Source organism: Stenella coeruleoalba (genome assembly GCF_951394435.1).
Source record: "Stenella coeruleoalba genome assembly, chromosome: 10".
In the NCBI taxonomy this organism is placed as follows: Eukaryota; Metazoa; Chordata; class Mammalia; order Artiodactyla; family Delphinidae; genus Stenella; species Stenella coeruleoalba.
Window position 1 is genome coordinate 83,956,218 of NC_137156.1, and position 25,016 is coordinate 83,981,233.

The 25,016-nt window shown below is 41.8% G+C and overlaps 2 protein-coding genes across 10 annotated transcripts in view; one reads left to right on the forward strand and one right to left on the reverse strand.

Moving 5' to 3' along the window:
- The window catches only part of FRMD4B (FERM domain containing 4B), a 335,623-nt gene that overhangs the window by 42,554 nt on the left and 268,053 nt on the right, over positions 1-25,016 (reverse strand). For all 9 annotated transcript variants that reach the window (XM_079933823.1, XM_079933827.1, XM_079933826.1 and 6 more), the window contains 2 exons: positions 2,727-2,810; positions 1,132-1,197 (listed from right to left, as the gene is read on the reverse strand). In XM_079933823.1, the coding sequence (XP_079789949.1) occupies positions 1,132-1,197; positions 2,727-2,810 (150 nt within the window). The remainder of the gene's footprint in view (positions 1-1,131; positions 1,198-2,726; positions 2,811-25,016) is intronic.
- Positions 6,083-7,528, forward strand: LOC307192358 (large ribosomal subunit protein eL32-like; the record flags this gene model as incomplete). Its single annotated transcript, XM_079933195.1, has 2 exons — positions 6,083-6,894; positions 7,058-7,528. Exons 1-2 carry the CDS (start codon positions 6,814-6,816, stop codon positions 7,526-7,528), a joined length of 552 nt encoding a protein of 183 aa, XP_079789321.1. The 5' UTR covers positions 6,083-6,813.

Here is a 25,016-nt window from a genome sequence, read left to right on the forward strand (position 1 = left end):
TTCAACAAGGACAGTTCGTAATACATTCATTAACCTAACCTAAAATCCTTCATGGAAATTGTTATTCCTTTTTGTTTTCCAGTTCACAAAACAGGCACAAGTCAGGGATTCAACTTCAGGCTGTTAACTTCTCATTTCTGTCTTGAAGATCACAGCAGGTGCACTATGATAAAAAGGAGATGAGCGCAAGAGCAGGGATGTGGGGGAAATCTATACACTGACCAGGGGAATAGTGATCGCCAAGTCCTTATTTCACTTCTCACATGCTCTAAGCTATATTCAGCAGATTTTTTGTTAAAACTTCTATGGCCATAACAGTTATTCTACTGTACAATTACTATAGCAATAATGTTACATTCGTTTTTACAATTCAAAAATTTTTAAATTATAAATTTACTTTTTACAATTTAAAAACTTCAGTGTAGCCTGTGAACTGTTCTTAATAAATGACGGTAACTCTATAGGTCTAAAATGCAGAAATCTATCATTATGGTCTGCTATTGGTACCATAAAGAAACAGATTATCCAACACTGACACTGCGTGGTCCACCCAAAATAGAGTCACAAACCAGGTGACAAAACACGGCCTCCAGATAGATGTTGTTTGCCTCATGTTGTACTAAAATTTTCTTAAAATTACTTTGCAATGTTTAAAATTAGGATTTAAAAAATTGTAATTTCCAGCTTTTCTTGAAAAACATCAGATGATCTGGCAACATTATGCCTGAATGCTGAAGCTGAGTAGTCTTGTCTCTAGCCAGGGGAAAAGCTCTCTAGTTCACCACAGTCCCCAGCACTCCCTATTGCCTACACTTGGCCTATGAGTTCTCATTGTTGTTACCTGTCTGACACTGGTAGGCATCTGAATTGATGACACCAAAGTATGGAATGACCCAAGACACTTTATAATTCAAATAATTATAAATATAATTATATTATAAAAATATAATTATAAATATTATATTTATAATATCATAAATTATAAATATAAATATAAATTATAATTCAATAAGATACTTCTAACCAGATGATTACTATATGCACACAAACTACACAATAGAAATCATTTCAGATGACCTTCTCAAACGGAAGACATTACAACTATATCTAAGCAAAAAGAAAGATACTTACTGAACCACAGCTTGACCCCGAGTCAGACCTTTGATTTTCAAATAATGCTCAATTACCCTGTCCTCACTGTAAAACAAGGAAATGAAAAGTAGAGCAATGCATGACTGTATGAGGTACAGATCCAGTTTCAAGATTCTCAGGTGGCCTACTTGAAACACTTGAGAAAGAAGGCCTAGACCAACTTGTTTGGGAGATAGAAGCTAGTTGACTTTTGTTTTTGTAGGATATGGACATATGGACTCCTGAACCTCAGACATTTAACTACCTTGTCTCGATTTTATATAATTTTATATAATATACTTATATAATATGTAAATTTTTAAAAACTTAAGTTATTAGAAAAGGAAACATAATATCAATTCATCAAATAAAAAACTAATATTCTCTCCCATAACTGAATGGAATATAATAAATACAAAATAATGTTATTAAATGCTAGTGAGAGAGCCTTGCTGGGGAAATTAAAAGGGTTTTTTAGAGAGATCAGCAAGTGTAAGGTATTATAGACATTTTCCTTAAATTGTTCAGAAAGATTTAGAAAGAATTAAAAATGCTTCTGAGTGAGTGTTCAATCTAAAATATTCTACTGTCACTACTTGTGGACATAATACTTTAGAAGAAAACCCTTCGTTATTGTCTTAGAATAAAACTTTTTGACTAGAAAGGAGAAACAGGCTGAAGTCTGGTCACCCTTGACATCATTCAGTTATTTACCCTCCTTTCAGACTGGTAGCTCATTAGTCATATCTCAAGTATAACTGAGAAGAATAAACGTTTTTATCTCTATACAACAAATAAGGAACAGTAATTGGTCTTTGCTTTTTATCCTTAAGCAACTATCACTTAACAATGATTTATTTAGAAGGTTCCAGACTCAGGATGCAATGTAGCCTCAGTACCTACTTTCACTATTGACTTGGGAAATATTCCAACTTTCATATTACAGCTATTCATGTTGAATATTTATTTTGTAACCAGTATTTTTGGTGGAAAGGAAAACCATCTTCAGGATTCACAGACTTAAATCGAGGAAAATATATTTAAAGGGAATGTAAGTAATTCAAGGGGAGAAAACGTACTTTTCTAGGAAAAATGTTGCATGGGAAATGGGGACTATGGATTCATTAAAATACAGGCAAATAAAACAACTCAAAATAGACAATGACTTCTGGCTGTAGAGGAAACCTGATCATTCGGGTTGTTTCTGTTTATTATGAATGCCTCTGTTCAAGGAAATCTGTATTTTATACCACTTGTATTGCCCTCTGCCACATTAAGCCTGCATTATACAGTGACTGCACATCTACTGAGCAGAATTCACTTAAAAGCACACTCTACAAATGTATCATGCACTTGAACGAGAAGGCACATGGCCACTCTTCACACATGACTACAGTCTTGGGACAATGATCTCCAGAGAGATTTCATAAGACCTTTTCACTGGAAGGATCAAGGTCTACTCATGATTAGACTGACACGTATGATGGGCAGTTTGATATTTTCCGCACTTATATTTCTTTTAGTTCCCTGAAGAGCATGCCGTTCTCCGTGGAGGTTACTGTAACAGGGTCACTGGCAATCTTGGCGTGGCTTACCAGTAGGCAAGGGAGGGGTGCTCCTGCAGAGTTTTGGTTGGAAAGGCTGGTAATGTCTTTAAATCTTTCCTGGCATTTTCATCACTAAAAAGAAAAGTAATACAGTATGTCAGTCGTTGTTACCTAAAAGATTACCCAAGCTGGTCACCACATGAAATCTGTAAAGTAACAACAGCACACTGGGCTCTGTCAAATGTTAGTGTCAGCATACATAAGGCTGTAGACTTTAACTAAAGGCAGCCCCCAAATGGACAACCAACCTGATGAGATTCTGAAGTTTTTAAAAGACAAAAAAAAAAAATTTTAAATACTATTAAATTGCCATAATTCCATTTTCCTTACTTATAAACTCCATTTTCATTGTATATTTCCTATATGTATCTATTTTATTATTGATATATAATTATTACTACAGTTGTGCACACTTTATATTCTATTTTTATGCAGCATTCTTCAAATTTCATTATACACTTTCTCCACACTCCTGTAGTACCCTCATAATTATTTTTAGTGGTTATATAATATTCACAATGTTGGAACACTGGTTATTCTAAAACCATTCACATAGAATCACCATTTTTCATAACAGCTATCATTGCAATAAAAACGCTTGAGTGTAGACCTTTCTATTACTCGTCTGTTACTTCCTTACCACTCTCTGAAATAAAATGGACCAAGTCAGCCATCTGCGGAAATCACTTGGATAGGAGATGACTTGAGGGACTTCCCTGGTGGCACAGTGGTTAAGAATCCGCCTGCCAATGCATGGGACACGGGTTCGAGCCCTGGTCCAGGAAGATCCCACATGCCACGGAGCAACTAAGCCCGTGCGCCACAACTACCGAGCCTGTGCCCTAGAGCATGTGAGCCACAACTACTGACCCCACGCGCCTAGAGCCCGTGCTCTGCAACAAGAGAAGCCACCGCAATGAGAAGCCCCCGCACCACAACAAAGAGTAGCCCCCGCTCGCCGCAACTAGAGAAAGCCTGCGTGCAGCAACAAAGACCCAACGCAGCCAAAATTAAATAAATAAAAATTAAATTAAAATAAAAAATTTAAAAAAAAGATGACTTGAAAATGTGTTTCTAATGAAATCCAAGGAAGTTATCCCTCAAATTGCAACAAGTGAACTAAAATTTACCTCATGAAACATCAGCTAATTTTAAAATGGCAAAATTCTGGGAATACAGGTAATATTTTATAATAACTATGAATGGAGTTCAATCTTTAAAACCTGTGAATCTCTATGTCATACACTTGAAACATATAATATTGTAAACCAACTATATCTCAGTTAAAAACAATAATACAATGAAAACAAAACAGAACCAAAAAAGAAGGCAAAATTCTGGTTGTGAAAAGAGAAGGGTGTGGGTGGGATAGGGAGGGTGGGAGGGAGACGCAAGAGGGAGGGGATATGGGGATATATGTATACATATAGCTGATTCACTTTGTTACACAGCAGAAAGTAACACACCACTGTAAAGAAATTATACTACAAAAAAGATGTTAAAAAAAAAGAGAGAGAGAGAAGGGTGTGGTCTTTAAGGAACTTAACAGAAGGGAGAACAGGTAATATGACCCAGTCAGGTTTGTCCTGCACAGTGTGAGAACAGTCCCAAGTATTTAAGAAGGCAGTCTCTGATGAAACAGACATGACTTTCTGGGGTTCATTAGAGCCTAGGATAAGCACATTAAAGAGTTACTCAAAATCATGATTACCCTGGTGTTCATCAAACAGCATACTGGTAACTTTTTTCCACTTACTTGCCACCTCTTCATATCTTTGCCATTATCATCTCTTTGTTGAGGTTACCAAGAGCAGCATGAAATGCACTTCTAGGGCACTGTTCACCTCATGGAAGTCCCATCACAACTCTTCTCATGTGGTAGGTACTATTATTACCCAGACTACTTCACAGGTAAGAGTTTGAGGTTTAGAGAAGCTAAGTCTCTTGTTCAATGTCTCTCAGCTACTATGTGGAGGAGCCAGAAGGCTTCAAAGGCCAAGACCATAACCACTGTATTCTATTACCTGATTCTCTGAAAGACTCCCAGAGCAGTGTCCTGGGACATTCTCATCTCTGGCAAGGCAGAGCTCCCCTTCACCCTCACCCCTACTTATAAATGAAAACTCTGAACTGATTAGTTGCAAAATCCATCACTCAAGCATTTTTACATTAGCTTCCCCAGGGTTTGCCCCAATGTGAATCGTGATACTGAAAGATATGAACCCCCAGCTGTAGGACTAAACGCTGAACTCAAGGTCAATCTCCTCCCAAAGCATTCATTCAATTACCTAGATCAAATGTTATAGGTCAAACTAGGGAACCAAGTATGGCCTGCAGACAGGCTTTGTTTGGTCTATGTTGCACTGTGCTGGATTAGAAATTGCTCTCTCCTGTCACTTGATCAGGCCTGGTGTAACTGGTTCTCCTTCAATGTCTACAGAAGGTTTGTTTACTGGTTCTATCACCAAGTTTCCCCACCAGGCCACAGGACAATCAGGGGAACCCACGAGCAACCTGTACATAAACTTACTTTCAGTAGGAACAGATAGAGTTGAGTGTCGCCTAGCTTAGAGACGGTATGATTTGTACCTGTCAATGCTATATTTCAAAACTAGGCTTGGGGCCTTTCCTAAAGGTGAGAGATCTGACTTTACAAATTACTCCAGGAAATGAAAAGTCACTTGGCTCCCATTCTTATATAAGGCTAAATCTCTCTATTCATTTGAAATCTGAGCAGTATGGCTTAACCACGTTGACAATCTCGGGAAACTGGTTTGGGCTTCCTGAAAACCAAAATATATACCACAATAGTATTTAACCACAGTAAAGGTCACCTGTCGACTCCCAGTAATGATATTTATTTCTCTTAATGATTTCTTTTATGCTCTGTCCTTCAAATCCCATTTCCTTTTCAAAGAGGTTGGCTTATGAATTTTTTGTGAAGGGCAAATACCTGTACATGTTCCAAAGTGACAGACTAAGGATAACACTTTTTGTTATTAATCATCACCACCAACCACATGTGTGTTATCTCCTGGGTTCATGTGAACTGTGTGCTGTGTTCCAAGAACTCAGCCTCACATTCACTTATTTCTTTGGATTATAGTTAATTTTGTGGCAATCAAGACCTACTAGAGTAGAAGAGAAGCTGCTATTTACCATAAATTCACTTATTCATTTAGCAAATACGTATAAAGTGTAGACTGCATGCTGAGCACGTAGAAACAAGTGTCATATGACGAAGTTGCTTTTAACTTATACCAATGTAGTCAGCCAAAGGAGAGAGGAGGGGGGCAATGAAATAAGAGGGAAATTTTATCCATCATTTTATTCAACAAGCTCATGGTTGAGAATAAGTGTGAAACGGGAGACTTGAAGTTGCTGTCCTTTAAGACAATTTTAGTTCCTGTGTCCTTAAAGCACCAGTCTCTCAGTATACTGAGATTTTTCTAGTATTAAAGCATTTAACACATGTCTGCTAAACACACAACTTGTATATCTAGTGACTAACTTAAGAAATAGCTACGTTACAACTGGAGAAAAATACTACCTGTGTTGGATATACTGAAAGATGAACTTTGGCCTTCGACATGTCACCTTCCCAAGGAGTTTTTCATTTTAACTATGCACCATTAGAACCTACCCTAGTCCTAAGATGCGATAAGACATTATACATCTGGAAATGGTGACTAAATAAATCAATAAATTACCAAACGTTAATCACAAGGCAGCATCCTAAATAACAATGAATATTTACTCATTAAGACTTTTTTGGGATACTAGTCAATCACTGGGAAGCAACTAAAATGTGCATTAATAGGCAAGTGGCTTAGGGATCATTTTAAGGAAAGTTTAGACGACTTTAAAAGGAATATAATTGAATAGGTGGAGCACAAGGGATTTGGGGGGGGGTGTGAAACTATTGTGAATAATACTGTAATCATGGATGCATTTATCAAAAGCTATAGAACACAGAGTGAACCATGATTTGACTATGGACTTTAGCTAATAATAATCTGTCGTCTTCTTTTCCTCGGCTGCCTATGGAGGTGGCCGCCATCTCCTACTCGGCATCATGGCTGCCCTCAGACCCCTCGTGAAGCACAAGATCGTCAAAAAGAGGACCAAGAAGTTCATCCGGCACCAGTCAGACCGGTAAGTCAAAATTAAGCGGAACTGGGCTTCCCTGGTGGCGCAGTGGTTGAGAGTCCGCCTGCCAATGCAGGGGACAAGGGTTCGTGCCCCAGTCCAGGAAGATCCCACATGCCGCGCAGCGGCTGGGCCCGTGAGCCACGGCCGCTGAGCCTGCGGGTCCGGAGCCTGTGCTCCGCAACAGGAGAGGCCACACAGTGAGAGGCCCGCGTACCACAAAAAAAAAAAAAAAAATTAAGCGGAACTGGCAGAAACCCAGAGGCATTGACAACAGGGTGCGCAGGAGATTCAAGGGCCAGATCTTGATGCCCAACATCGGTTACGGGAGCAACAAGAAAACAAAGCACATGCTGCCCAGCGGCTTTGCCCAGTTCCTGGTCCAGTTCCTGGTCCACAACGTCAAGGAGCTTGAAGTGTTGCTGATGTGCAACAAGTCTTACTGTGCTGAGATTGCGCACAACGTCTCCTCCAAGAACCGCAAAGCCATTGTGGAGAGAGCAGCCCAGCTGGCCCTCAGAGTCACCAATCCCAACGCCAGGCTGCGCGGCGAAGAAAATGAATTGACAGCTCGTGTGCACGTTTTGTTTAATAAAACCGTAAAACGGCAAAAAAAAAAAAAAAAAATCTGTCCGTATTGATTCATCACTTGTAACAAATGTACCACACTAATGCAAGGTGTTACTGATAGGGGAAACTGTGAAGAGAGGGGGAGGGGAAGGAGAGAGGATATATAACTCTCCATACTTTCTGCTCAATTTTTGTGTAAACCTAAAACTGCTCTAAAAACTGAAGTCTATTAATTTTTTTAAAAAAGGTAAAAAAATAAAGAAATATACTTTAAATTAGTGGTTCTTAACTGGGGCAATTTTGCCCCTCGGGGAATATTTAGCAATGTCTTAAGACATTTTTTGACAGTCACAACTGGGAAAGGAGGTGTTACTGGCATCTACTGAGCTGAGGCCAGGATGCTACTATACATCCTACAATACACAAGATGGGCCCCCAGCAACGAAGAATTATCTTGCCCCAAATGTTAATAGTGCTGAGGGTTGAGAAACCCTGATTTGGATTATTATAAAACTCCTGATATTTCAACCCTAAAACTTCTAATTGTACTGTATCTTTCAGACTTAAGAATTTTTCTTTTGTGTCACTCTTAGACTATTAAATATTAGAATATAAATATATCTTAGATGCAACTCTCTAACAGGAGCCAAGTGAGAGAAGTATTAGAAATCCAACTGTCTAAGCCAGCTGAGAAAGGCAAGTCAAGCTGGGCAGCAGACACAGGGACACAATGGGGACTCGGTGGGGACCATGAGGAAGAGGAGAGAACGTTACCCACTTGAAGTTACTTAGGATATAGATTTGACTGTGCGGGACAGAGATCAACACTTTAATTTCTCTTTACCTACAAGTTAGAGCTAGAACAGCATGAAGTGTTCAGGGACTGAGACTCTTGTTGCTTCACCGTTCGTGGGGTTCTGCTGTCCTTCACATGGTCTGAGATAGCCCACCACCATGTCCACCTTTTAGCCATCACGTAGGGGAAAAAGAATAAAGGAGGACATAGCCACTCCTTTAGGGGCAGAACCTGAAAGCTGCCCACATCCCCTAATCCCACTGGCCAGAAAAATCACAAGGCTCTTGATAATTGCAAGGGACACTGAGATATGTAGTCTTTATTTGGGGCAGCCACATGCCTTGCTACTAATATTATTACTAATGTGGAGAAAAGGGATATTGGATACTAAGGAAACACTCAGATGCCACTGCTGATGGGGAACCGCCACTCAGATCAATGTAATTTCTGCCACGTGAGAATGTGGATCCACTATTGCCTAATGATTGCACTTTCTTCAAAAATAAGGCAACATCTCACAGTTTTACCTAGAATGTCTGAATTTTAAAATATTGCCTCAACCAAAAAACAAAAAAGGAAAGCCAAAAATAAAAAGTAAAGCATTGTGCAGGCTATATCAAACATACCTGCAGACCATCACTATCGCTTTGCAATTTCTGACAAACTAATAGTAAAGAATGTATAGGGAGGCCCTTCTCAGTTCAGCTTGGTTTCTAGTTTCAGATAATTTACTTACAGTGCAAAACATCAGTAGGGCATGAGTAAATGAGACACATAAATAATGCTGACAAATGTGGAATCTGGACCATCCCAAAAGATTACTTTCTCAGGAAAAAACACAGCCTTAATTTCTTTGTGTTAGAAAAGGTTCCTATTAATCCTCCAAATCTGTTCACTTGTGCTATTGCAAAATATCCTTTCTTGTGAATACACAACATCACTTTCTATAAGGACCTATTCACACAGGAAACTTCTAACAAGCCACCACCAATAAGGAGGTGATTGAGCTGGGGACCTGTCTATGACACTAAAAGAGGACGAAAAAGATGGCTGAGACAGATGACCTGGCAGCAAAATGGGTTAAATCGTTCAACAAGCAGTGCACAAGTAGAAACCCAAATGGCCAACAGGCAGAAGCAAGGGTTCAGCTTTATAAGTACTCAGGGAAATGCAAATTAAACCTTCAATGAATTACCACTTTGCACCCGACTGCACTGAGGTTACATGAAGATGAAGGGTGATAGGAACTCCCATCCATTGCTGTAGAATGCCCATTGACATGATCTTTTTGGAAATCTGCATACCCCATGACCCAGAGATCCTTTCCTAGGTATACCTCTAGAGAAACTTATGCAAAAGAAAAGGGTTTATAGCAGCATTGTTCACAGTAAGACAAATAAAGAAAACAGCCCAAATATCCCATAACAGTAGAAATGATAAAATTACAGTATTCATACAATGGAATACCATGCAGCAAACAAAATACAGACTAGCTTCACACAACATGATGAATCTCACGATATTTAGCAAAGAAGCAAGACCCAAAATAATATATACATCACCATCCCATGTATATAAGTTCGAAAGCAAACAAAATGAAACTACAGAGAATCATACGTAGGTGATACAGTATAAAGCAAAACAAGAAAATATGTTCTATACAGCCCAAGCACCTCTGGGGAAAAGAGGGGATTTTTACTGGGAAAGGGGGGTCCACTACACAATGGGGGTGGGGTGGGATCCTGGCAACATTCTTCATCGGGTGCGGTTACGTGGCTCTGTAATTTCTAATTTGTTATTTAAACCATTCATACATGTTTTACACATCCTTCCGGGTGATAGAATTCACCTAAAACTAAGTCAAATCTGGTTAGTGGGTGTAAGGGAGGGTACTGATGAGCAAGCCCGTTGCCATTTAGGAGGCAAGTGTTTCAAACACTGGTGCATTATTCTTAAGTTAATCCTGATCATTTTCAGAGTTTAGAACCTGAAGGATTTCACGTTTGAGCGGACTGACAGTAGCTGAGTGCTTATTTGTTCACCCTCCGAAGAACCCCTGCGGGGGAATTTGCCTGGGAGCCAAGGCCACGTGGATCCACTGAGCTGGCGGAGGCAGCCAGGTCTGGCTTGGGCAGAGAAGGCCCCTCCTGGGGCTGACAGGCAGGCAGCGTGGGAGGCTAGGTTTATATGAATGAGGATCAACCTCAGAATCCCAAGGGAGGGCCTCTAAACAGCCGGGAGGTGAGCAAGCCTGGACGGAGATGTCTCTGCCTCGTCCCAGCAGGAAACGCACTCACCCTGTCTGGACGTTCTTTTTTTTTTTTTTTTTTTAATTTATTTATTTTTGGCTTCGTTGGGTCTTCCTTGCTGTGGGTGGGCTTTCTCTAGTTGTGGCTCGCGGGCTCTAGAGCGCAGGCTCAGTGGTTGTGGCGCACAGGCTTAGTTGCTCCGCGGCATGTGGGATCTTCCTGGGATCGAACCCGTGTCCCCTGCGTTTGCAGGCGGATTCTTAATCACTGCGCCACCAGGAAAGTCCTGTCTGGACGTTCTTGACCCGAATGCAACGGAAGTGTTATTTTAAAGACGAACTTGACCAGAACTGCCAAGAGGGACTGCTTTCTCCAGGTCCTAGCCAAAGACAATGCCCATAAATCTACAAGACTAGCTCCTTCTCAGTAACAAACCAGAAACTGCTATTCTTCATCCTTTCAGCAGGAATTCAGATGCCACAATGAAGAACACTGCGTTTTATCTAATTATCTAGGCTGATAATTAGATTAAATACCTGGTAATACCTCCTTTAGGTATTCCAAGTTCCTATTCTGACAGCTTTCTAGAAGGAAGCGGCCCATGACCCACCATTTAGCCACCGCAGCTCTTTTTCCCGTGATGATTCCTTTTGGCATTCCCAAGCCCCTTTCACGGGCTCTTGTTTTTCTTTACTGACCGCAAAAGCCCTGTAGGAATGTGCCAACCTCACTCATTTTTGAGAGAGCCACATGGCTGGCAGAGCTGAGGCCACCCTTTGTGTGCGCTGGAGCAGTTGTGTGGCAACAGCCACCCCCAGCAGATGTGTGCACCTGTTTGTGCCTAATTGGGAACTTGCCCACAGTGACAGTCAGCCACCTGCCATTCTCAGGCTGGAGGACGAGGGAGTGCGTGCAATTAGCAAACTGTGGTGCTGGCACTTGTGGAGCAAACGGATCACTGAATGAGATCCTCAAAGATGGCAGCTGTCAATGCTTGGTGTGGAAGCACCCTTCGGTTTCTAGGACAGTTTAAAAAAAAAAAAAAAGCCCAAGCCCCAAACTTCCCTTTTCTTTTTGATGCTAACGCTCTTCCTTAACTGAAATTGCAAGCAAAGGTGCCTACAAAGCACGTTACATATAATGACCCAATGGAAATGAGCGTAGAAACATCACCAAGACATAAATTAAGCTCTTTAAAAAGTAACTTGGGACTGGAGTCTTGCATGAGTATAACTCATGCATATGCAAATGTAAAGAAGCTATAGTTAATGCCTGTTGAACACTCAAGATAAAGTCTACCATGTAGCCTAAGGGGCCTCCAAGACCTCAAGCAAGTTGTCACAGCTGGGAGCTCTATTTAATACTGTGCTATGTGCAAGCTAAAGATTTACTGTCTTTAGGAACTGGTGTAAATTAGAAACGTTTGCCAGTCTTCTGGAGTTGCCTGTACAGAGGCTGGTGACAAGCCACTTCCTTATCTATGCTTGCTAGAGAGCTGGGGTGGCCGTCAAAGTTTTGCACTATACTGAAGGAATGGTCCATGGCAATGATCATAACGGCCAGAAAAACTGTATTTAATGTCTGTTAAATGGTGTAACAGGTGTCAACTCAATTACTAAAGCATTCCAGCTGGATCCAGTGTTTAAGGAGGACAGCTTGCTTAAACATGCCATTATTAGAAGGATCTTGGATACTGAATAGAAACACTAATTTCCTCAACTAATCTACCAGCATTGATCAACACCTTGGTCGTTAGCAGTTTAAGGTATGTTCTCAGTTTACTTAGAGCATTTGCTCACTGGCCAGATTGCCTTCACATCACCCATTTTTAATTTAAAAAAAAAATCATGTTTCTTTCAGTTATCTGGGAACTTGGCCTTCAGTGATGAATCTAGTTTATTATCTCCTTGACTTAATAACTAGGGAGTTCTAACAGTAAATTTGTCTCCACTAATTCCTAGGTAAAGGGATTTTAAAGGTTGACAAGCATGAGAAAACACAGGAGTTCTTTTACAATCCCCTGACTAGCAGCATCCCTATTATCTGAGAACTTGTTAGAAATGCAAATTCTCGAGCCCACCCCAGACCTACAGAATCAGGAGGGCAGAAGCTGGGACCCAGCGATCCGTTTAATAAATGACTTGAGAACCACAGGAACAGAATAACAGAATAAACACATCATAAAACAAAGGGAGATTTTCAAGCAAGAGATAGCAATCTACAGTTTAAAACAGGAAAGGAGGTCAAAGAGGCTGAGGACAGCCCAGGAGGTTAGTTTCACAAGACTCTTCGAGGCTGAGCCAGCAGTTATACAGAGTGGATACCTTCATTCAGTCCCTAAAAAAGAAAGGCTTTGAACGACAGCTCACACTCACTGAGCATTACTAGGTTTCAGAGACTGGACAAAAACCTCTCTCTACAGGTTATGCTATTATCACCAGCATCCCCATTACATAGATGTGAAAACTGAGATTTAAGAGAGATTTAACCTCAAACGGCAAGAAAGTAGCAAATATGGGGCTTCCCTGGTGGCACAGTGGTTGAGAGTCTGCCTGCCGATGCAGGGGACACGGGTTCGTGCCCCGGTCCAGGAGGATCCCACATGCCACAGAGCGGCTGGGCCCGTGAGCCATGGCCGCTGGGCCTGCGGGTCCGGAGCCTGTGCTCCACCACAACGGGAGAGGCTGCAACAGTGAGAGGCCTGCGTACCGCAAAAAAAAAAAAAAAAAAAAAAGAAAGTAGCAAATATGACTCCAAGCCTGTGCTTGAACCACTCTGTCTAACTCCTCTAATTCCAAAAAGAGACAGAAAATGGGGGGAGGAGGAGGTGAGGAGATGGAAGGCTTCTGCCAGCTTAACTCGAGGCTTCAGAATTTATAATTATAGTGGCCTCTCATCGATTCTACTAAAGTTAGTTTCTGGGACTTCCCTGGCGGTCCAGTGGTTAGGACTCCGCGCTTCCACTGCAGGGGGGCATGATTCCTGGTGGGGGAACTAAGATCCCGCATGACGCACGGTGTGGCCAAGAAATAAAATTTAAAAAATAAATAAAAGAAAGAAAGTTAGTTTCTTCGGTGAGGATAGGCTGCATTTTTTAAACCAGATAATCTGGATTAGCCAAAAACTGGATTAAACCACAAAGATCTGAACACGGATAAGAAGATTGAATATGTGTTATCACTCAATGTTTCTTAAACCCAACCAAAACCACTACAGGCTATAGTTGTCCCCTGATAGCAAAGATACCAAATTTAGTTTTAAACAATTTGTTTTAAGAGCCACAAAATCAGACCCGTCATTTTCAGCAGAATTTTAAAACAGGGCACCCAAATCCGCCTGAGAAGCCCAACACCCAACAAAGTTTCCTTAAAACACACGAGGTGTTCCTGATGCCCGATTTTTTAATCTTGACTAAAAAAATTCACAGTAAAATATCTACCCCTGTCGAGTTCTCTCTTTTAGAGAACAGAGGGCTTGGGAGGTGCTGCAGAAAGTTGGAAACAAATTGTCATCATTCATAGTCAATCATACACCAAGGCAGAAAGCTAGGGCTCAAATCCACCCCATTCTAAAGCCACCACTGGTTGTTGCAGTTTAGTCAAACTGCTCACAGACTGAGACGATTTCATAATAGCTAAAATAAAGTGCCCGCCTCACTTTCCACCCCTCCACACCAAACCCTGCCAGCTGGTTTAGGCAAGCTGATTTGGTGTGTCCGACCCTGAGTTCTCAGGGGGAAACAGGGCCCGCTGATGTTAAAGACTTACCCAGGGGCCCCTCGGAGAGGTGGCGCTAGATCGAGAGGACCAGTGGCTGCTTGTCTGGGTCTCTGGACTCCAGGTCAAAGTGGAGCAGCCGGGGAGGAGAAGGAAGCAGAGGAGGGAACTGGAAAGGCAGGAGGAGGCTGGGGGGAGGGGCCGGAAAAGCCAGGTGGGCTGGGCCAGACCTTGCCCCCTCTCCTCCCAAGTCACAGGGTCTTTCCAATCTTGGAATTTTCTTCCCACCGCATTTGAACAGCTCTTGATCACGCCTCAAGCCAAATCAGGTGGTCACCATTTGCAGAGCGGAAAGTGAGACCTGAAAGGAGCCCTTCTCCTGGCCTCCCCCTTAAGCTAGGGATGCTCCCCCAGCACTTCTGGGAGAAGGAGGGATGCCCTCCATTCATCTTAACCCATTGAAGCTCCTTCCCTGGGGATCAGGCGTGAGCACACGTTTCTAGGCTGCCTCTGGTTTGCAGCTCCCTCCGACCACTCAGCCCCTTCACAGGACAATAAATGAAACTCTTGTGGCTTTAAAGGAGACTGTCCTGGGCATGTGCTGTGTGGCAGACAAGTGCTCAGCATTTTACTTATACAAAATACAAAAAAAGAACTCATTTAATTCTTATGGCGAACGTAGATGTAGGTGCTATTTCTAACTTACAGATAAGGAAACTGAGGCTTAGAGAGGTCACCTGGCTGCCCACTGTCCCACCAGAGCTGGCACATGGGCAGCCAGGGTTGGGACACAGGCTACTGCAAAGCTGCCACATACTTAGAAACAAATCAACAGAGCAGCCTACCAGCTGGCCCTAGACTTGTAATGTGCAGTAATAAGGTAAGGACTTCGAACTGGATACAGTCCCAGGTCTCCATGTTTGTAGGACGTTTGTGGTCTTAGATAAACTAACCTTTGTGAGCCTCGGTTCCTCATTATAAAGACAGGGATAGTGACCTGTTTTATAGGGTTCTTGGGAAGATGCTATGAAGCTATGTTGCTATGAAGGCACCTGCCTATGTTCAATAAATGTGTTCCTTCATTTCTGATCACAGCCCATGAAACCAACAATTATAAACACTTTATTTCTACCATTCTCAGAACAGGCTGCGGGTGGATTACTACCACTGAGAAGAATCCCCAGTGGGCGATCTTAGATTAGAGTTGCCAGATTAAATATTTAGAACACACACTCAAAAAGTTATTCGTTGTTTGTTTTATTTGCTCAATCTGGCAACCCTAAGGGCTGGTAATAAGCCACATGGGAAAAGAACTTTGGAAGGGACTTGGCAAGTCCCAGGTTGTAAGTGGCTTTAGGATTGGTTCAACAGAACCCACAGTAACTGGTGGAATTTCAGCCTTGAAACTTGCTCCTCCAACATCATGACCAATCCATGGAATTTGTGTCAGATCCCCCTCACCTCAGCACTCTACCAAAGAGACAAGAAACCGGTGTGCGTTCTGGGGAACACAGCGTCCACTCAGCTAGAATTCCGTTGCTGTTAAATTTCTGTCTGTGGCCTAACCTGTAACAAAGGACGAATTACTCTGTCCATCTGCGGGCTTGATAGGGATCAACTGTCAAACTACATTTTTTTTTTTAAGTCTAAAGAATTTCTAATAATAATGAAAATGTGATGAGAGATTTTTCTAAACATTAGTCAGCTTGCCAAGGACTCTGATCCTGTCTACTTTGAAACTTCAACTCTTTTAGAAGAAATGTAATCCATAAGGATGACTTTGGCTGAGAATTAGGTTAACATGAAAATTTGTAAATATTTAAAATAAAAACATTTTAGAAATTCAGAGAGACAGAGGGTAGAATGGTGGTTGCCAGGAGTTGGGGGGAACCCAGTGAGATTCCAAGGTCTGAGCCAGCGCTGATGACATTCCATTGCTGCCAGAAACAAGCTATGAAGAACTGTCTGGCATGTGGGTCCAGGAGTTCGCCAAAGTCTAACTGCATTTGCATTATCAGCCCAAAGCAGTAGATACTGTTAAACATCTTTTGGATTCACTCTTGAGGAATTATCAAGTGGAAAGGCTGAGGAGAAATTCAGAGGATGGGGGTTAAAATCCAAGTACCACCATATGTGGAACAGATATGTGACCATGATCACTACGTCTGTCTCCACATCTGCAGAATGAGGATCTCAATGGCTATAATTTGAGAAGCAGATGATAAAAGTACACAGGAATACCTGGCACCTAATAGATGATGATGAAAGCAGGGTGCACAATGGTGGAGTGAAAAAAGCATGACCTCTGCCATCAGATGGCTTGAGTTCAAACCCTAACTCCATATGGTAACCAGCTGTATGACTTGGGCAAGTTACTCAACTTCTCTGAACCTCAGTATCTTCATCTATAAAATGAGGCTAGGGACTTCCCTGGTGGTCCAGCAGTTAAGACTCGACGCTTCCACTGCAGAGTGCGTGGGTTCGATTCCTGGTCAGGGAACTAAGATTCTGCATGCCGCAGGGTGTGGCCAAAAACAAATAAATAAATAAATGAAGTACAAAATGTAAACATCAGGAAAAATATTTAAAAAATAAAATGAGCATAATGATACTACCTAGCTCATATTGTTGATACCAGGGTAGCAACTGAGTATTTAGGAAGCTTTTAAAAATGAGTATTCCAGGTGCCAGGCACCGTTGTAACCCTTTCACGTGCATTTTCTCTCTCGATTTTCACAACAAGGTTGTTACTCCCCGTGCTTCAGACCTGGGAGATCAAACATAGTGAAATCAGAAAAGGGTAAGAGGTTCCCAGACATATATGCAAAAAGGCTGTTTTGCAGAATTCTGTGTGGTTCCAGCTTCCTCAATGGAGTACCCATTTAGACACCTACAAGAGGACCCCTTCTTTAACAATCCATTCAACACCCGGGCCTTCCCAATGCTTTACAGTTTTCAACAGCCAGGACCAAGTTACAATTTGCAAGGCCCAGTGAAAAATCAAAATGTGGAGCTTCTTTGGGAAAAAATCATGGAGAATTTCAAGATTTCGAGACAGAAGAGCATCAAACCAAGAGTGGGGTCCTTCCGAGCAGGGGGCCCTGTGTGACTGCACAGATCACACACCCATGAAGTCTGCCCTGCCAACAGCTTTTTCCCTGGTAGGTTTCCACTGTCTTAATTGCTTCCTTTCTGCCTGCCCAGCCTCAGGCGCCTGTGCTGAGAACTGAATGAGCCTGTTCACAGAGGCGCGCAGGCCCCTGGGGGCCAGCAGGTTCTGGGCAGGGCCTCCCATATACGGGGGGGAATCACAGGCTTGCTGCTCTGGGGTGGCAGGGAAGGGCTTTAAGCCTTGGTTTGGGAAGTTTCCGTTAGGCCAAGTGGGTAGTGTTCCATGAATCTTACATTCATTTTGAAAAAGGATGCAGTGCAGGAGATCTCTAGGTCACTGTGCTAAGCTCTGAGTTTTTTAACAAGACAAAATAACATTTAAAAAAATTCTGACATAAGCACTATATCTTCATTTTCAATAAATGAAAACACACTGACATGCAAAGAAGGAAAATTGTAAACATTTCTATCCCCACCATCCCGAGACAACTGTTAGTCATGACAATAGTACCAGCTTAATTTTTTTTACCCCTACCATAAACCAGGCAGGGCACAATGCACTATTAACACTGTATTGCACATCTGAACGCTGCTAAGAGAGTAGATCTTAAACGTCCTCATCACAAGGAAAAAAAAAGTTTTGTAGCTATGTATGGTGTTGGATGTTAACCAGACTTATTGCGGTGATCATTTTGCAATATATACAAATACTGAATCATTATGCTCTATACCTGAAACTAATATAATATTACATACCTCAAAAAAAAACATATCTCAATAAAAAATTTTTTTTATAAAAGAACTGTAATTATTCCCACTTACAGATGGGAAACTGCAGCTTGGAGATGTTCAGTAACTCAGCTAAGATTATTCACCAGTGAGAAGTGGGCTCTGGAATCCAGTTCAGCTTTGCCTAACTTCAGAATCTACTCTACAACAGTCTATGTGGTAGAGAGATCTGTAGGTGTGCAGAAAGAATATACTAGAACTTCTTTCTTTTTTTTTTTTTTGGCTGTACCACGTGGTTTGCAGGATCTTAGTTCCCCGACCAGGGATGGAACCCTGGCCCTAGCAGTGAAAGCGCTGAGTCCTAACCACTGGACTGCCAGGGAACTCCCAATACTAGAACTTCTAATGATATTTATTTTTATTCATTCTTGGAACATGTTACTCTATCTCTTTCCTTTTGATACATTACTCTTTTGACAATAGTTTATAATGTATGTGATGTCAATATAGTTCTACATGTACATAACTATATAATTAAGTAAATAATTAAAAGTATATGCATATTGAGAATGAAAGGGGCTGTATGAACAAAAAAATTGAGGGGCTCCTGCACGATGCTACAACTTAAGGACCAGTTTTTATATCTGTATCATGTATTTGAACATATTGGTATATATAATTTTTTTATAAAAATGGATAATATATATATGCTTTTTTCCTACTTCCTATATTGTAATCATTTTTCCATGTCAATAAATATTCACCTACAACAATATTTTAATGTAAGTATTGGGCTCCTCAAGGATTAATTTTGGTAAGATCTGATGATGTAGAACAAGGATCTGATATCCATCCTCAAGTCCTATGCCTTCACCCCACCCCCACTCCAATGAACAGTAGAATATACTTAACTATCTGGAAGCCAGGGATTCTTCTTAAAAATGCATCTCTCTTCCCAAAAGAACTGAAATCAGGGTCTCAAAGAGATGTTTACCTATTTTTGTTCATATCAGCATTACTCATAAGAGTCCAAAAGTGGAAGTACCCCAAGTATCCATCCGTGGATGAATGGCTAAACGAAGTGGTATATACATACAATGGAATATTAGCCTTCAAGTACAGGCAATTCTGACACACACTACAACATGGATGAACCCTGAGGACACCATGCTGAGTGAAAGAAGCCAGTGACAAAAAAACAAATACTGGGGCTTCCCTGGTGGCGCAGTGGGTGACAGTCCACCTGCCGATGCGGGGGACACGGGTTCGTGCCCCGGTCTGGGAGGATCCCACGTGCCGCGGAGCGGCTGGGCCCGTGAGCCATGGCCGCTGGGCCTGCGCGTCCGGAGCCTGTGCTCCGCAACGGGAGAGGCCACAACAGTCAGAGGCCCGCGTACCGCAAAAAAAAAAAAAAAAAAAAAACACAAATACTGCATGATTTCACTTCCATAAGGCACCCAGAAAAGGCAGATTCATAGAGACGGAAAGTAGAATGGCGGCTGTTAGAGGCTGGGGGCGGAGGGAGAGGGGTTATCACTCAATGGGCACAGAGTTTCCATTTTGCAAGATGACAGATCTTGGAGATGGATGCGGTGATGGTGGCACAGCAATGTGGATGTACTTAATGCCACTGAACTGTACACTTAAAAATGGCTAAGATGGTAAAACAACAACAGCAACATCATCTCAAATGCATCTCAGTATACTAGATGGGACTTAGTGGAACCAGACTCCCAAGTACTAAGTCTCCATTCTGTACCGGGCACCCTGCAAGGTGCTTGATCTCACTCAATCCTCACAACGAATCTCCGAAAGAAAAGGGACCTTAGGTTCAGATGGCTTTAAAACTGCCTCAAGGTCGCACCACTAGCAGATGAGGAGGGCTTGTTTCACTCAACCTCATGCCTGCCTGTCTGAGTCCAGGGCCCAGGCCTTTCTCCAGTGTCTCTTATAAAGGATGTAGAAGGACCGTGGCTCAGGAATAAAAGGAAGGCCGGAAACTCAGTCTGCCTCCATCACAGCCCTCGCTTGGTCCAATGCCTCTCACGTTGTAGGTATTAGGTGTTCAATCTACAGGAGTGAATAAGGTCGAGCAATGAGAAGAAGACAAGGTATTCCAAAGGCACTGCTGACTGCGTGCTCATTTCCGGCCTTCTCCCTCTTAAGCTATGTCCTCAAGTGACTAATATTAGCCTCGGGGCCACTCCAGTGATAACACCACTTACCATGGTAGAGTCCACTGCCTGCTGTCCTCACTGCCTTCTATCAGGGACAGCAAGGATCCATGGAGGCCTCCTGATACAAGTGTAAGACAAAATGGTAAATCTGAGATGGTCAGGGAGACCTGGGGACTGTAGGTCTGGTCCTGTCAACCTGAATTGTCATGGATATGTCACTTGTTAGTTCATCAGCTATGAAATGAGGGTTCCAATTCATAGTATTGGGCAGCCCTAACATTCTCTGCACAGAGCAGATGAAAAAGCACCCACTGTATGGGATGGATGATTCCTTCCAAATTCAGGGCTCTTCAGAAAAAGCAAGTTCAGAACTTGATGAATGTTTACCCCAAGAGTTACTGGAATTAAAATCGAGGGATGCGATAATCTGGCAAGGAGTACCAAGAAAAGGTCTGCCAAAACTGCTTATCTTGTAAAGGCATTTTAATACTGAGCTTTCAGCAAATAAATAATCCCCTGCTTCACAAAGTGAAGTCCATAGAACACTGCTCTGGCAGGAGACTCACACATCAGGGACAAATAAGTGTTGGAAACACTGTTTATGTGTCTACTTCTGGGAGACCCGCCACGCACATGAGCAGATTCGAACTTCATCGGAAAGAACTCTGTTTAGCTTTTAACCACGTATTTCCCACACTTATTTGTCTGTGGTTCCCTATGTGTTCTTATCTTGTTTGTTTATTCAACATAGCAACTCTACACATCTGGCCAAGCCATGGGGAAATGTTAAACCATAATATGGTAATATAAACATAATCCACACACAATCGCTTAATCTCACTTGTAACGTGGGAATAATATTCCACCAACCTCATGGATGGAGACAATGAGTTAATGTTTGTAAAACATGTTAAACAGCCTGACACGTAGAATTATTTACCAATCATTAAAAATAAATGAAATATTAATGCGCTGAACTGATTAATAAAAGAACCTATGTGTATCTTTAAGTCAAACCTTAAAATAGAGTCATGACACCAGGAGACAGAAAAGCCATTTCTTAATAGGTTTTTCACAAAAGTGTTTTGCTGATTCATTACAGCCCTGGCCTGAAATCAGACAGAAACGTTAAATTTCTGTCAAGTCAGCCTTCTTTATTCTGCCAGCAAGGAAGGTAATGATTCTTACATTAAATACAAAAAAAGGAGATACAAAAAAGGAGACTCCTGACAAAGGTGGAAAGCATGAGGCGTGGAGTCCTAATTGGGCCACTCTCTAAGCCATGTGACCTAGACAGTCAACTACTTACTCCCTCCAAAGCTGATTCCCTCTCTGTAAAATGGGGATACCAGTAGCGCCTGTCATCACGGGATTGGTGGAAAGGTTAAACATATTAACAATAATAATAGTAATACCAAGTAATAGAGACAAAGAAACTGAGTTCCAGAGAGGTTAGTTACCCACAGTAATACAGCAAGTGCCTGGGCAATTAAATTCCAAAGCTCTTGTCTTCACTCCTGCCTCCCCATTGATGTGAATAAGGACATACTCAGCACAGCACCTAGCCCACGGGAGCTGCTATTTTTATCATTGTAACTGATTTTAAAGGTCCCGGAAATGGAATGATATTTTAGAGCTTCAAGTGCTCTAGAGGTGTAAGAGTAGAAGTTCTTTAAAGTCTTTGCTTGTTCCCCCCTCCCTTCATTAACTACTCTCAAGGCATCCAGAGAAGTTCCTCTCCCATGGGAAAACAGCTGTTCCCAGTAGCACAGCTGTAAATTGTGAATTATTCCTTCCCATTTGAAGCTAGGTGACAATATGCCTTCATGGTGACCCAGTACTGAATTGTAAATTGTAGTCACTCACTCTTTCTTATAAGCAAAAAGTGCCCTAGTCACATAGTTCCCTTAGTAATTTCCACCTTTCAGGATCTTAAAAAGAAAAGAAAATGCTTTGCTTTTACAAACTCATTTGCGGCTGGCTCAGTGATGAAACCTTGCCTCCTTGCCGTGTCAGCTTTCAGGAATCCTGTGTTTGTCTGTGTTGTGTTACCCGAGTAGCTTGTTATCTTTGCAGCTTAAGGGCTGACTTGGAAATTCAGGCTGTCAACTATTTAAAGAAAAAAGTCCCCATGCCACTATTTTAATTAACTTTCAGAGAGCAAGGTTTCCTACTGGTCATGATAATGTTAACTTAAAATACTCAAGGAAACAGGGCAGGAAACAAAATAGGGGAGGACTGTTGTTTTTAAAGGCATTCTAGGAAGAAGAGTTTGAGCAAAGCCATAAAGGTGAAATAGTGAAAGCATGTGAAGAAAAGAGAAGAGAGGCAGGAACAGATATTAAGGTGTATGAGCAGTAGAGTGTGGGAGGTTAAAATGTATAATGCAGATTATGGGGGACCTTGAATGCCAAGTTAGGGTTTTGGAAGATGGGTGTCTGTGCAATGAGAAACTGTAAGAGGTGTCTGGAAGTCAACAACAATGATCGCATTTATGTCTTAGTAAGATACCAGGGGGTTATGTGCAGGTGGTAGTATACAACGGAATCAGAACAGATCTGGGAACTTACTGGCTATGTGACATAGTCTCTTTGGCCCTAAAATTTCCATCTATTAATTTGTTAAATGGTGATGATAACAACTGTGGTGGGAATTGAATGAAATCAGGCATTGACTTTTAAAATAATGTCACAGAAAGCAGGCAAAGAAACAACACACACACACACACACACACACACACACACACACACACACACTTTTACAGTCAGGCTGAGTGGAGGAGACTAAGGGCTGAGAAAGCCAGCGTTCTGATAAAGACAAGGAAAGAAGGGAGGTGTCTGACAGATGGACAAGAAGGTGGGAGGGAAAAGAGAAAATCCTTAGAGATGATTCAAGAGAGAATGGTGGTTACTCAAGGGGAGACACTGGAGGAGGAGTTGGTCTGGGGGCTGGGATGGTGGCGGGTTCAGCTTTGGAAATTCTACATTTGAGAAAGAAGACCATATTCACGAGGAGTGGGTGGACCACAGCAGCCTCAAGAATTAGGTGTTCAATCACTGTTTTAATTGAAAAAGCCACATTGCCCTGGTCTAGGAGGGTAATAATTGGGGACTTTTTCTGATCCACAATCAAACCTCAGTGACGTTCTAAAAGCTAAGAGCTGCAGCCACTGACATGTAAACAAACAGAGAAGTGGAATTCAGAACTGCCACGGAGGTAGCTCTTGATAGAAAGTCAAATTTCTCTGGAAGGAAGGCCCCTGCCTAAGTACCTCTGCATCCTAGTTGCCTAGATGGGTGCGGACCCATTTCAGGCATTTAGGAGACGTCACTGGATAAAGCTATGAAGTTTGTATAATTTTAGTTTAGTGGTATCAAGAATGCATAAATTCCATTTCAGCGCTTCATACTTTGCCTCCTTTGAGGAATTTCCCTTTGCTTGTTCGCCACCTGAGAAACATCACTTAAGAAAATAATCACAGGGACTTCCCTGGAGGTCCAGTGGTTGAGACTTCACCTTCCAATGCAGGGGGTGCGGGTTCGATCCCTGGTTGGGGAGCTAAGATCCCACATGCCTCAGGGTCAAAAAACCAAAACATAAAACAGAAGCAATATTGTAACAAGCTCAAAAGGGACTTTAACAAATGGTCCAAATCAAAAACTCTTTAAAAAAAAAAAATCACAGACAACCCCAATCCCAACTACACAAAGATGTTCATCAAAGCATTATTTATATCAGCAAAAAATGGGAAACAATTCATATTTAAGACAACAGAGGAGTGATAAATTATGTCCATCAATTTGATGGAATATGAAAGTGGAGACTGCAGGAACCGTTCTAAGTACTTTGTATATATATTAATTCATTTGGTCATCATAGCAATTCTGTGGGGTGTATACTGTTAGTATAAGTCCCATTTTACAGATGAGGAAACTGAGGCTTGGTGAGTTTAAATAACTTGTTCAAGATTATATAGGTAATAAGTGGCAGACCTGGGATTTGGGTGAGGCTTTCTGGTTCTAGTGTCTTTACTCTGATCACTACACCACACCGCTGCATGGTATTTTTAAATTTTTGGCCTGAGTTTCTTAAATTAGTTTTATAATAGAACTTTGGAGGAAAAATATACCCTCTCCATTCAGGGGAGGAGGAGATCAGATAGGGAAGGGGTGGTGACAGTCAACCAGAATTCTGCTTCATTATATACCCAATGACAAAAGTTCACATTTCCTATTCTTTCTTTCACCCTCATCAGTAATAACTAATGCTCGTAAAACAAACTGTCATCTACAAAGTCCTTAAACATCATTCGTAGCCTCAAAACTACCCTGCCAAGTCCCATTTTCCTTAATCCCAATTTACAGATGAGAAAACCGAGGCTGAGAACGGACAGAGGGCATTCAGGGTCACGGTGCTAGTTTCTTGATTCCTAGTCCCAAGCTCCTTCTACTACTCAGTGTGGTTTAGACAATTCCAGAACAGTGTCCTCCATTTCTTTAGTCTAGTAATCACTCAGGAAACCACCAGAAACACACTGAAATTAAGGAAAAGAATTGGTTTGTGCTTGGCCAGACTGACTCACCAACCTTGAAATCCTAGGGCTAAAACGTCTGTACTACCCAAGGACCGTTCCTTCTAAGCCTTCTCCTGCCATAGGCAAGCGATCTTCCCTAAGGAAGGTTTGTGGAATCAATCTTTCTCTTTGATTCTTTCCCCTGACACGTGATTACAGCTTCTTCAGACCCTACTACATCTCAAAAGCCTCTTCAGAGGTTGCCAAG